This window comes from Procambarus clarkii, chromosome 30, assembly GCF_040958095.1.
Source record: "Procambarus clarkii isolate CNS0578487 chromosome 30, FALCON_Pclarkii_2.0, whole genome shotgun sequence".
In the NCBI taxonomy this organism is placed as follows: Eukaryota; Metazoa; Arthropoda; class Malacostraca; order Decapoda; family Cambaridae; genus Procambarus; species Procambarus clarkii.
The window spans coordinates 16339109-16354064 of record NC_091179.1 but is presented as its reverse complement, the minus strand read 5'-3'; the positions used below and the strand labels follow the sequence as shown (position 1 = coordinate 16354064).

Sequence of the window (14956 nt, the reverse complement as noted above, 5' to 3'; positions counted from 1 at the left end):
CCTGGCTGCTGGCGTCTGGGGGGGGGTCCTGGCTGCTGGCGTCTGGGGGGTCCTGGCTGCTGGCGTCTGGGGGGGGGGTCCTGGCTGCTGGCGTCTGGGAGGGGGGTCCTGGCTGCTGGCGTCTGGGGGGGTCCTGGCTGCTGGCGTCTGGGGGGTCCTGGCTGCTGGCGTCTGGGGGGGGGGTCCTGGCTGCTGGCGTCTGGGGGGTCCTGGCTGCTGGCGTCTGGGGGGGGTCCTGGCTGCTGGCGTCTGGGGGGTCCTGGCTGCTGGCGTCTGGGGGATCTTGATTGGTGTCTGGAGGGGTCTTGAATGCTGGTGTCTGGGGGGGGGGGGGAGTCTTGATTGGTGTCGGTGGGTCTTGAATGCTGGTGTCTGGGGGGGGTCTTGAATGCTGGTGTCTGGGGGGGGAGTCTTGAATGCTGGTGTCTGGGGGGGAGTCTTGAATGCTGGTGTCTGGGGGGAGTCTTGAATGCTGGTATCTGGGGGGGGGTCTTGAATGCTGGTGTCTGGGGGGTCTTGAATGCTGATATCTGGGGGGTCTTGAATGCTGGTGTCTGAGGGGGTCTTGAATGCTGATATCTGGGGGGTCTTGAATGCTGATATCTGGGGGGTCTTGAATGCTGGTGTCTGGGGGGTCTTAAATGCTGGTGTCTGGGGGGGTCTTGAATGCTGGTGTCTGGGGGGTCTTGAATGCTGGTGTCTGGGGGGTCTTGAATGCTGGTGTCTGGGGGGTCTTGAATGCTGATATCTGGGGGGGTCTTGAATGCTGGTATCTGGGGGGGGTCTTGAATGCTGGTATCTGGGGGGGGGGTGTCTTGAATGCTGGTGTCTGTGGGGGGGTCTTGAATGCTGGTGTCTGGGGGGGGGTCTTGAATGCTGGTGTCTGTGGGGGGGTCTTGAATGCTGGTGTCTGGGGGGGGGTCTTGAATGCTGGTATCTGGGGGGGGGGGTTGCTTGAATGCTGGTATCTGTGGGGGTCTTGAATGCTGGTGTCTGTGGGGGGTCTTGAATGCTGGTGTCTGTGGGGGGTCTTGAATGCTTGTGTCTGGGGGGGGATCTTGAATGCTAGTGTCTGGGGGGGGTGTCTTGAATGCTGGTGTCTGGGGGGGGGGGTCTTGAATGCTGGTGTCTGGAGGAGGATCTTGATCACCTCAGACGCCACCTGGCTGGTGGCGTCTGAGGGTTCCAGGTGTTGACGTCTAGAAGGCCTGACTGCTGGAGTCTTGAAGGTCCGGTTTCTGGCATCTAGGGGTCCCACTGTTGGTGTCTGGGGGGGTCCGGCTCCTAGTGTCTAGGACCCGGCGTCGGGGGGTCCGGCTTCTAATGTCTAGGGCCCGGCTGCTGGCGGCTGAGGGTCCGGCTGCTAATGTCTAGAGCTCGGCTGCTGACCGTCTTGAATGTCTGCTCTGGTACCTGTGACCTGCAAACCTTCACACCGCCTGACGAAACATTGAGCGAATGTTTTTTGCCATACTGAGTACCAAAGTCATTATATCATAACGTGTTTAAGTAAACATTGATTGGAATAACTAACGACATCGAGTACTTAGTGTTTTTACCTTTGTGGTATTTGCTTATATTTATAATTTGCGTGGGAAAAGAAAGTGGACATGCTTTCAATACATTATCCACAGAACTGTTATTCATAGATACCCGTTTTTCGTTTATTGAAAACAATGGAACTGATTTTAAATATCTAACAATGTGTCTTTCTTAAGAGAGTGAATAATTAATAAGAAGAATAACTGCTGTCTTAGAGTAAATATTATTCCAGATAAGCATGTGGTTCAGTGGTGCCAGCTGGCGGCGTGAGCCTGAACTAGGCTGCGCAGGTCGGGTGCGCAGGCCACACATTCCTGTTCCTCAGTACACAGGGAGCAGCCAGAGGGAGAGGAGGTGTGTGTTATGGTGTGTGGTTCGGTGTGAGTGTTGACCTTAAGTAGCCAAGATGGCCAGCTCGAACAAGGATGATTCGCTCCCTATTGAGCAGCGGGGCAGTCAAATTGTCCATGTGCGTGCTGACAGTGACAGCGAGCTGCAGGCCCTGTTCGAGGTGGTGCTGAAGCCCTCGAGCCAGGTGCCCCTGCAGAAGCCCTTCAAGATGCGCAATCTACCCGCATCCTTCTTCACGCCCCCCGCCCACCGTCAGTCCCCCGCCCCCACCGTCACCCATTCTCGGGAGGGTTCTGCGGACTCCACCTACATCGGGAATGGCGTGGGCGCCATAAGGGTGCCGGGCGCCATATCCCCTAACGCCGCCCATCAGCACTTCCGCCACCACTCGTCGCCAGCTTCGCTGCAGCAGACGTTCGCCGTGGCTCAGCAGCAGCCACAGGTCGCACATCTGAAGCAGCAGAGTTACGACCTCAACGATGACATGGGTAGTCTTCCCCCGGGCTGGGAACAAGCCAGGACTCCACAGGGACAAATTTACTACCTCAAGTGAGTACCAGATCACGTCTTGAGACACACTTAGTGTCTTGGGTAATTGCGTGCGCGTGCCAGCTTGTTGCACCACACGGCCGCCTTGCCACAAGTCAGTAACAAGGTTACCTTGACGCAACCACTTGTACTCGTTCCCTTACCAGTACATACTAGTACATTAACCGGCCACTTGCGCTCACACAAAAGATACTTTTTTACCTGATTTACCCGAGGATGATAAAAGTTAACCACGCCTCACGGTATAATTAATAATGCAACTTTTGTCTGTTGGTGTTCCAAGAGACAAGGTAGCGTGGGTGTGCACCGCTGCACCCTTGCACAAGTTCTTGCATTTATCCAGTACCACTTTGGGTACCTGTATCACCGGTGCAGCTGTATGCGGTTAGCTGCTTCGTAGTTTTCAGAACGGATTTCTTCTTGTGGTTGGAGCGGTATATCAATTTAACTGTAGTTCCGTGGTTGTTACTTGCCTCGGGTAGCGGCAACACAGCCTGCAGCAGTTTTCCGCTTCTCGATCACCTGGCCATTGTTCTCGGTGCTTGATGTGAGGTGAGGTCGCCCGGCCTGCACCCACAAACTGGAGCTGGAGATCATACATCGTGTAACCTCTGTGACCTCGAGAAGTAACGAGGGAGGTGACGCATGTCAGTGTTCTCCACTGGTGCTGCTCGTTGGCAAGTGCAGTCTGATGGATGATGTCACACGAGTCAGATGCTGACCACTGCGGAGTAATAACAAGTCCCTTTGTGTACAAATAACGAGTGGCGCGTAGTTGGCTTGTGTTTGCCAGTTATAGAATTTTGGCGTTCAGTTAGAGATGTTATTGGCGCTAGTGACACATTTGTAGTTAATTCACATCTAGATGACGCCAGCCATATGAACGGCTTTGTTGAAATCAGCCGAGTTTAGTAATTTCACCTGTGCTGTGATCACATAATTATCTAAACTTGAATAAGAACCACACTCGAATGCCGTATTACACGTCTCTATCAGTTGGACGAAGCAAGTGGAACTTAAATCGTCAAGGCTGTGCGTTTTGACAAAAAGACTGGTGCCCGTATTCCCCGAATATTTGTTCATATTTTAGTGTATAATAGATTTACCGTTTCTCCTATGAAGCCATTTGTGAAACGTACTTGCCGTTGTCAAGGTAACACACAGTTAAATGGGAAATACGAAAGGTTAGATTTGTGTTTTTAAATAAGGGTTAGAGTTTTACCACATAACACGTGGTGGTATGCCGGTCAAGGTTTGCAAATGTTGCATTACTAAGAGTATTTTTAATACATTTTTCCATCGAAATTGACAATAAAAAAGTACAAAACGCACAGTAGGTTTCCCATAGTTTATGCATAATTATGATTGGACTTAAATATTAGTGTAAAACTAGCGCATAATATCTTGCAAAAGAATGCCGTAGAAAGTGACTAGGTGGCAACATCTTTTAAACTTGCGTAGGCGGCGGGGTTGCCTAAGTTTTGGCGGGAAAGGACAGCTGGAAAGTTGACAGCTGTCATTCTTAAGGTGTACTGCACTGATTTATCAGAATGTAATACTCCGCTTATTTGTTAGCATATTAAGTCCTCAATTGATTATACCGATTTATAATCAACGTCTTCCGAAAGTATGTTTTGCATGGAGAAAGTTTAATGGTGTGGGCAAACTTGTTGCGTGACAGGCAGCTGGTGGCGTCAGGACCTGCGCACAGGGTCTTCTGGACCCACGCACGCGCTGAAGAGAATATCAACATTCCTGAGGGATAAAAGTTCTGACTCCTCAGTGGCATGAGGACTGGAGCAGGGCTTACCACGTCTTGTATGTGCTCGCGCGTCTATGACTATGCATATACGCTCCATAATTAATGGCCGGTTAATGCCCAAAATAAATAAAAATTCACGTAACATTTTTATATATTTTTTACCATCATAATGACTGCCTTACATTTTTTGGTCACAATTGAAAGGTTAGTTTATTCATTTTAAATTAACATTTATCATCTAATCCTAGGCAATGCATAACATATTTTGGTAACCTTGTATGGGTTTTACATTTTGTATATACGTGTAATTTTGTGGACGACGAGTTTTATTGCTATGTAGTCTACGCGAGTTGTATAGTATAAATGTTAAATACCATTTATAGGTTGATATATTTACATATTGGTAACGCCAGTTAATGATGATTTGATGCAGTTTAATGACTGGGAAGATTTTTGTATTGACCAGAGACTTGCTGGCTGGTTGCGATTCATCATAGACATAACTGTCTGATATTCAACATTTTTTTTTCTACAGGAATATGTAGGCATAACTGTCATATATTTTGTCAGTAACAAAAATGTTGCATTGTCTAGCAACCCACACGAAAGATTTTGACATTGACACGTGTGTATACACCCACGGGTATACGTGTCCACGCACATATACCCCACACATTCCTGAAGAATAAATTAAAGTCGCCGCTGAAACACCAGAATTTTCAGCCGCGTCTTCAGTTCATCAGTCTGGGGGTCACATGGTTACATCATGATTAGGAATCGCAACAGATTCCTCGTCTCCCAACCAAGCGTATATTCAAAAAGTGTAAAGATTCTAAAATTGTGAGTGCGTCTCTGGCTGGCTGGCCTCGGGGCCTCCATCTTGTTTTGGTGGATTCCTGAGACGGAAAAGCACTGGTCAAGTCATCAAACACTCGCAGGGTACTAGCCATCTGAAACTATTGTCTTATGGTATAATTCAAATAAGACTTAACCAAAGACGTGTTACAGCGACATCGTTGGTAATTAGTGATAGTTCAAAATTTTAACTTTTGGTTTCGTTCTGAAAAGGATTAAAGGACTTAAATTGTATTGAAGTAGGCGGCATCTGTATTTGTTCAATCTGTTAGTATTAAATCTTAAAGCACACGTTAACCAATGTGAACTAACTGGTGGATTTATCCAATATTAAATTATTTTGCCTACCATATAACCACATGTTCTCTGTATACTGTATGAATACAATAGTATTATTGCTAATTAGTACTGCACACAATATCGACCAATGTAACAATAAATTTTATAAGTTATTTGCATTTCATATACATAGACCATTCATAATTGGGTCTCGGAAGTACAGTTGGGTTCGTTCTCTACCTCGTAACAATCGAGAATTCGGGATCGAATCCCGGATGGGACAGAAATGGTTGGGCGCGTTTTGTCACCTTGTACCCTTGTTCCCCCCCCCCCTAACAGTAAATAGGTTCCCAGGAGTTAGCTTGTTTGGGGTTGCAAGCTGGGGAAGGTTTGTAATTCGACCCTGGGGAGGGCTGGAGTGCTTGACTTACGCCTAACATGTGCTGTTATCATGTGTACTGGCTACCTTTCTCCCCAACGCAATGAATTATTATTAATGTATTTTTCGTGGTGTAGTATTTTACATGTTGCCTTTGTAATGAAATACTAATAATTGTGTGGATTTTTTTTTTTTTTTACCAATTACATTGTATTGATATTTTTTCTACACGGCAGCAATTATGCACAACAGGATTAGCTGATAGTTTTCATGTAGTCGCGTAGTGTAACTCGTGTATGTATGGGTATTATTCATTAAGTGTTCACTATATTCTTGTGGTTGTCATTCCTGTTCACTTGGGTACTTAGGCTGTTTGGGGTTGTCCCTGATTTCACTGCTGCCATCAGCTTTATCATGTTTTTTTCGTTTTTGCCACGTTGGTTACTAGTCTGGATTGTCAGTTGCTTTTTTGGTGTTGCGTGTTTCTTGATATGTCTCGTGTCCAAAGTATATCCTTGTATACAGTACTATACATATTTTGTATTTAAAAAGTGAGTGGATAAATAAAGGCTAGGCTACGAGTGTTAAGAAGCTAGGTTAATTGGATTTTAATATAATTTGTCTATCAATTTTTTTTATCGGATTTCCCAGAACTGATTTTGTTTTGCGAGATTGTGTTGTAAATGTACAGTATATATTTTTTCATCTCTCCCACAGACTTGTTTGTTTTTTCTTATAGACTACGGTTTCTTAAGTGTTGTTTTTTTCTTAATTACGATATCTCCTCTTTCGGGTCGGTCCCCTCTTATCCTCTATCCCCTTCACCCTTGTCTTTTTCCTCTCTTCCCCACTCACAACTCCCCCCAGTGTAATTTAAGCCGCCTCCTATAAATCAGGGTTCTAAGAGGAGGTCAAGTGTGAAGCGTGACATTTGCCAGGTGCGTTATAGGGTCAGTGGGGGTCAACCACAACCCTTACTGGTGCCTCTTACCCCTCCGAGCGCCGAGGCCCCTTACACCCACTTCTAGGCCCCTTACTTGGATCCCCCTGCCGTTGTCTCTAGTTTTATTTTGGTGTCCTTATTTTTCGGTCTTCATGCCCAGCTCTCTCGTATTATAAACATCGGTACATCCGCATTGTACTTACTGTCTGCTGTTAACTTAAGTTCCCAATCTCGTGGACTGTCATACAGGGGCATAAGTCTGCTGTACAGCTTACCAGTTGTCCACCGTTTTCATTCGTTCCTATGGCTGCTGACATCATTCCCCCCCCTACCTCCCCCTCCGCGTCTCCCTCCACTTCACATATCCCACCAGAACATGTTCTGTTGCTTTTCTTCGTAGGCGTAATGGAATTCGAAGGAACACTTTTGCCACTTAGCAGACATCCTCTCGAATGGGACGATAAAGGCTGTTCCTTCACCCCGTCGCTGTAAACGGTAACAACTGTAATTTGAGATCTGAATTTAAGATGGTTGGAGGATGCTGTTCTGGAAAAAAATTCTTTGGCTAAATAACCTGCTGACTGATTAAAAAGAAAGCCTTTTAGATATAATTATGGGAAGACAACCCTGCCCAAGACATTTCAACACTCCCTCTAAATACGAGGGGGCATAACTCCAGCTGACCTCTCAACATTCAAGAGGGAAATTGATAAACACCACCAAAGGGTATCTGATCAAACGGGCTGTGATGTCTGATTGACCAGACATAATATTGAATGAGTCATGGATATATTGCTGGCCGGATTGGGCGGGCGCACACGAGTAAATATGCAATGATGCAGTATATTTTAAAAATAAGTATAACAGAGGGTAGCTTTCAATTTGAACGATAAGATTTAAACATAAGTCGGGGAGCTGTTACACCAGAAAGTGCCTGTTAGCGGTAGAGGGATATGGGGATTCTTCGTTGACAAATAGCGAGGCGTGTTAAGGTACCTAATGTCGCGTTGTGTAGTGAGAGGATGACGTGGGTTAAGTGGGATGATGCTGTGGGCTCATGATTATTAGAACCATAACGAAGGTAGCGTAATTGTACTATAGCCTTTAATATTGTACTATGTGTACTATAGGAGGCCTAGTTGGGGACCGGGCTGAGGGAATGCTAATCCCCGAAATCATCGCAAGGTAAGGTAGCCATGGTACAGTCTCAGGACTCTGGCTTAATTTAAAATCCACACTATGTATATGCATATAGAGTATTTTACTGAAGGCTAGTTGCCAGAACAGACTAAGTGCGCTTTTGAACTGCACATTCGGAGGCTCCATGCGTAACATGAATCACGGAACTGTGATAATGCAATCGTTTTGTGATTTCAGAGTCGTAAAAGAGGAACCGGCATTAAAATAGGAAAAAACTATACAATATTGTGAAGGTAAATTCACGGTCAGCTCAGTAAATTGTCGGATTTTTTTACAGCCGGCGGCAAAGTCAGCCAGATGCCTTGCACATACACTAGATCGAATTGTCATTTCTGACGTTCTTATTGTGTATTGAAGTTAACCAGTTGACCAGAATACTATGCTCGTCACATCTGGTTCCGTTATCTTGTGCTCCAGCCACGGCACCTGACTACAGGATTTAAAGAGGGGTGAGCTTCGTGCCGGTTTGTCCAATGGGTCGCCCAACAAGTGGTGTGGGTCGCTTGAAATCTCTATGGCTTAGGGAGCCGGTCGGCCGAGCGGACAGCACGCTGTGCTTGTGATCCTGTGGTCCCGGGATCGATCCCGGGCGCCGGCGAGAAACAATGGGCAGAGTTTTTCACCCTGTGCCCCTGTTACCTAGCAGTAAAATAGGTACCTGGGTGTTAGTCAGCTGTCGCGGGCTGCTTCCTGGGGGTGGAGGCCTGGTCGAGGACCGGGCCGCGGGGACACTAAAAAAAAAAAAAACCTGAAATCATCTCAAGATAGGTACCGTCACACCACATATTAGCATTTGTGTGGTGTGCACTTTGTGATTGGGTAATATGGACGTTATCTATTGCATGGTCAGTTTGAGCGTTACAACTTACCAGCGATAGCCTACTAGAACAAGTTGAAATTTCAGCGGGAAGTAATACACAGTATGATTAGGCTTGTATGTATTTTAGAGGTGTCTCTTTATTGTACATGATGGTTTAACAATGTTGTAGTGTCTGTGATGACCGGAGAAGCTGTGGATCTGGTTAACCCATTTATACATGGGGGTTGCAAAGAGGTCTAATGTTAGTTATGTAGCCTCATATGTCTTTGAAATATGGCCTGTCCTATATAGCATACTGCATGGATTTAAATCATTGTAACCCTAATATATTGGAAGTTTCAAATTCTTCATATATGATTACAATGGATTAATGTGATGTGGAACTCTGATAATTGATTGTTGCCGCCGAAGGCGGCTAGTTTATTGTACACCCCATACTCATCCTGTGAGCGGTAGCGCAAAAAGCATTATAGACATAAGTATATCAGAATCCGAGTGGAAGCTCTGGTCAAAATTGGTATGGGTTTTAGGCATAATTGTATTCGGTCTTCTAGTTATTGACATTTTAAAGTTGTCCCTCTCCCCTTCTCCGTTTTTTTTCTCCTCAAAACAACGACCACCACCACCCACAATACAGCCACATACACCACTACTGTCACAACCTAGGCCTAGTCATGATAGAGCCCAGTAGGCTTGGGAATCTACACCAGTTGAAAGACGGGAACAAAGAGCCAGAGCTCAACCTCCCGCAAGCACAACTAGGTAAGTAACTCACAAACCACTGCAGGCAAATAAAAGCACAACCACTGAAAAGTACACCACCACATATCAGAACAAACATAACCAATGACAATAATTCCCACTGCATACAAGAACTACACATTCATCCCCTACAGGGAGTGCAAACATGACTACCACCTCCAGTTACAGCACCGCTCCTGTGCCAGGTATGTCCACTACGGGCGCACCATAACTTTTGCTGCTTGGAAATTTTTGTTCCGAGAAGCCGATTCTAAAACAATCACCACCAGCACCTCTCCTGTGCCAGGTGAGTACGACGAGCTCACCATAACCCGTGCTGCTTGGAACGTTTTGTTCCCAATAGCCTGAATTTAAAAACACGACGACTTCCACCGGCATTACGAAGATCCCCCTTCCGACACACACACTACGAAAACGCCACCACCACCCGTAGCCTACTCATTTCAATCACCCCTGCCTCTGTTTATACACAGACCCGTACAAGACGGCTTGATACAATAACAACATTAAAACGTGAAAAGAAACACATCATACCCTCTATTAAGATGGCCATATAAAACACCCATATTGTCGTAGAACAGTTTTGCTCTTGTGTACATGAAATGAACTATTTTTTTTATAGAACATTGAAGGATCATTCAATTGTTTTGTCATTGCACCCAGAGTTTACGTAGCTGGTTTTGATACACTGTATTTATAGTGTTACAAAGTGTCTTTGTATTTGGACTTGTATTTTGTATTCACTGTAAAACAAACTCTACCTATGACAATTGTTTTATTATTATTAACACATTTAGGTACATCTGCATTTGTGCAGCTACCCTAGACTATACCTGCTTGATGGGGTTCTGGGAGTTCTGCTCACCAAGCCCGGCCTGAGGCCAGGCTTGAAGATAGTTTTCTTAAAGGAGTGTTGGACCTTCAAGGAGTGGTCCACCACAGCCTTCAAGGAGGGCTGTGGTGGATGAGGCCCTGCGGGCCGCTCCAAGCAATAGCCTGGTGGACCAAACTCTCAAGTTAAGCCTGGCCTCGGGCCGGGCTTGGGAGTAGAACTCCCAGAACCCCATCAAGCAAGTATATATAGTCTAGGGTATCTGCACAAATGCAGATGTACCTAATGGGTTAATAATAAAAAAGTTTTATTTATTTATCTGCTGGCTGTGTAAATGGGCAGTTTAGTTACTATATAGAGGTGCTTCTTGCACGTAATAAGAAATGTGTGCAGGCTTTAATAGCTGGAATACTAGCTTTACTTTTTTTTTCCTTTATACCAACCTTTAAACTGGTTTTGCCAAAATAAAAATGTTGATGGGTTCCTCTTATGTGGACAGGGATAAACAGTTCACATACTATCAGGGAAAAGGTTGAGAAGGTAAAACTTGGGAAGGGGATGTAACTGGAATAAATTTAATTTCTGAAACTTGCCGTTCTCCATAGTTATGCTGAAATGCTTGCGTAATGACTAACGCAATGACGATGGCACTCGCATTTTACTTGGATCCCTCACAATATCATTTGAAGGTAAAAAAAAAAAAACTTTATGCAGGACACAGTGACACCCCCACAGGTATTAACACCAAGAAAATAGTCAGCGTTACTATAATTCTATACTTATATATAGGAATCACACCTCGCATTTCCCAACATAAAAAGTAGCAAAATACACAAGGCGAATGCAGTATTTGCGGCCTCGACTGAAACTCAAACAAAGGACTGCTGTGACAGTGAAATATGGATACCATAATACAATCTTTTCAGGCGTGGCAAAATAAGTTACAGGACGGTGTCACCTGTATATTAAACACACACTAATGTACTAAGCCGGCAAACACCACAAATGACAGGGGGGGGGGGGGGGAGGGAGAGTGCTCATACAATGAAAATAAAATAAAATTGTCATTGTCACCATATACAAGTCATCAGCAGTTTAAAGACCAACTAATGAAAACAGAATACTGTACTGTTTAAAAATCCTCACCAATCCAACTCCAATCGTCATCTATAGCCGTTCATTGTATCAAAGAATCTCGAGCAGGTATCTGAATGAACAGTCACATACAAATGACCTCTTAGTTTAAGGCTGTATGGCAGATTTACTTTAAACCAGAAAATAGTAGAACCCGCCAGAAAAGACACCGTAAATAATATTTTCACAATGATGAACTGATAAGGAACATGATTATAAATACATGTTACTCAGCTCACAACTTCGTCAAAGTTCAGATAAGTTATATAGTAATATATACTTAATAATAAAACTGATAATTAATAGATAATAAAACTGCGCAACCCTTCACAAATCTGAGAACTCTAGATTCTCTAGAAGAACTGTAGATTATAGAAATTCATTTTATACAACAAGTTCATTAACCAGGAACTGATGAACTAGGACCTCGTATAAATAAGCTGGGGAGAACAACAGAATATTGCAAACACAAATCAGTACCTCGAGAAAATGTGCAAAAATTGTACTAGGTATGTGGCAAGCAAACATTTGCTTGTCACATATCACAAAGATAAAACAATAGAAAAAACATTTAAATTGTAATAAGAACTACGCTCGGTATAGGTGAAAAAAAAGCAGAACAAAAATCATTCCCCACACTCGAGGACAGGAAAGGCAATATAAATTTTTTTTAAGAGATTTAAATAAAACTTCAAGATTCGTATAAAATTTAAAACAGCAAAAAGTCATCGGTTAAATTGAGGAACCAAAAATATTTCTTCAATGCAAAGTCTAGGCTTCAGAGCAAAAACTACATCTAGTATCGGGCCCTTGCGCAATGGAGATGGAACTTTCACTCGTCTCTCTTGTCATAAGTGAATTTCTGAGGTCAAATTCTGACTTTCCGATGACCAAAAACACCAGAAAGATCGAGACGACGACGTTTCGGTCCGTCCAGGACTATTATAAAGTCGATTGTGACTTACGACTGTTTTCAGGTCTCCATCTGAAAACTGATTTCCAGTTTCCCCAAACACACTGAAGATTGACAAGTTTGCGTACTATAGTATTTTATTCGGCAGCGTGTCGAAGGTGTTTTGGCAGGTCTAGAAATAGTCTTCCTGTTTTGCTATCATAGAACTTCAGTAGGTTCGTAAGTCCTAAGCACTTAATCCTCTTCCTTCCAGCCTTGGCTTTCAGCCTTGACTGTGCTTGTTTACAAAACAAATTCTGCCTGTTTACTAGTCTTATCTGTAGTCGTCTTTTAATTATTTTGCAGAGAATGCTTGTCAGTGGTACTGGTGTGGAGTTGGGGAGGGTGTGGGAGGGGGTGAGGGTGAAGCGGTGGGTGTGGAAGGAGAAACTGGCTGGCGGAGGGGTAGTGGTGGTAGACTTGGTTACTGGCAGCAGTGTGTGTAACATCAGCCCGTGTTGTTAGTATCAGTGTTACCTGATACCCGGCTGCACCGCCAACTACCTTGTGGTTCCTGGCACTTTGGTGACCTGATCCCCCCCACCCGCCGTTCTACATCTACCGGTGTTTAGGACGCGCTTTGTGTTGTACTGTAGCACAACGATTGAGAGTAATAGTGTACCAATTATTTGCTTTGTGTGTGAAAGTGTTGAGAATGGGTACGTGTCAGGTGGTCTTCACCTGGGTTGGCACCAGTCACTAACAGCCAGCTGGTGGTGACACAACCCCCTTCTGCTCTAACTCCCACGAGTGTGTGTGTGTGTGTGTGTGTGTGTGTGTGTGTGTATATATATATATATATATATATATATATATATATATATATATATATATATATATATATATATATATATATATATATATATATAATATGCAATATGTGTGTTAATAATATACAGAAATGTCACAAGCACAAGACTGATCACAAAAAAGTCATTTTAAAGTAGGTTAACCACAAGTAGAGAGAAACAAACCAGAACGTCGTCGTTCATTAACATATTATCAAGGAATACACTGAGATGGAAATGAAATATGAGAATTAACCTGAACAGATTAAACATAAACATGACTGTAAGACCTAACACAACTCTATCAACAGGTAGATATTACATTGCTACTTAGGCTACACTGCTTTTTTCTCGCATATCTACTTAGGCTACACAGCTTTATATTTTTCGCATATCTACTTAGGCTACACAGCTTTATATTTCTCGCATATCTACTTAGGCTACACAGCTTTATATTTCTCGCATATCTACTTAGGCTACACAGCTTTATATTTCTCGCATATCTTCCCAGAACCCGATCAAGCAGGTAAGCTATGAAACTAATTTTATATATACTGTCAGGGGCTCGAACGCCTGCTGAACTCAACATTAGCGTTCAAGAATTATGTCGTTTTATTAAACTGAAGTACTGTACCGTATTAACATTTTGGGTATTAGCATAGAGGAAAGATCATGACTACTATGATTAAAGGTTTAATATTTAATTGTAGAGTGGTCAATAACACTACTTCAGCTACAGGACACTCGAATCAGATGACTTAAATTTAGGATACAATTGGGACAAGGCCACAATTTGAGGTTAAATATGTAAAATACGTGTTCCTGGGGGGAAAGTGCGTGGTTTATAACTCGTATATTATAAACATTTCCATGTTAATTATTGACATTACTTTTAAGCTAATAAAAGGAATATAAAAGCACAACCTTATCATTATTATTACGAATGAAAAAGTCTGGGATAATGGCAAGATCAGGTGGGCAGCAGCGACAAGCACCTCGGACAGCTGTCCGGGCGTCCTTGCCGGTGATGTCATAACAAAAACTACAACCCAACACCGGTCAGGGGAGGCGGGTGGCAGCCAGGTGTCTTCCCCCGCCCCCCATAACACCTGTCACTACAACCAGCTGTGCACGTGTCGGGGGTCTTAAGGCTACACTTACAGCTGTGGCCAAGGGCTCTGTGCTGGTGTAACAGTTGTACGATGAATTAAAATTGAATATTCAAACCTAGTGTTCATGCGTCCAGTTTTCCCACCACTCTTTTTAGATTTTATTTGATAATACTGTAAATTAGCATTAAAATGATATGGTATATCCTGATCCTGTAAGTAATTATCTAACGAAAGCAGTCCCCGTGGCAAAACATTCTTCCGGCGCTTCGCAAGCTCTTTAGCCTAGGTTCGTATCCTGGCCTGGAGGATTGATTGGGTGCCAATCCTTTTAACTGTAGCCTCTGTTCACCCAGCAAGGAATGGGTATCTTGTTAAACGATTTGACGGGTTGTATTTAGGGGAAAAAAATTGGATTAAGGCCCTGTCCCCGAAACACCATGCGTGCTTGTGGCTTTACAAGAATGTAAGAATTCTGGTATATATAAATTACATAAAATAACAAGCTTTTAGACAGTATGGTTGTGCCACTATTCATATGACAACAAATTTACGAATAACTGGATATCATTATAAATGCCAGTACGGGAACATACAATTTTTTCTTCATCAAAACGATGTCGGGAAATAAAATTCCATATCACACTGAAAACAACCAGAACTCATAACCAGGAGAATATCTACAAGCAAGAACAATGC

The 14956-nt window shown here is 43.7% G+C and overlaps 1 protein-coding gene across 2 annotated transcripts in view; it reads left to right on the top strand.

The window, feature by feature from the left end:
• The first annotated feature begins 1858 nt into the window (after nt 1-1858).
• Nucleotides 1859-14956, top strand: part of yki (Transcriptional coactivator yki) — a 267393-nt gene continuing 254295 nt past the window's right edge. Inside the window, exon 1 of one of the 2 annotated variants that reach the window (XM_045754145.2) lies at nt 1859-2442. In XM_045754145.2, the coding sequence (XP_045610101.2) occupies nt 1949-2442 (494 nt within the window). In that variant the 5' untranslated portion in view covers nt 1859-1948. The remainder of the gene's footprint in view (nt 2443-14956) is intronic. The other variant, XM_045754146.2, reaches the window with a different exon arrangement.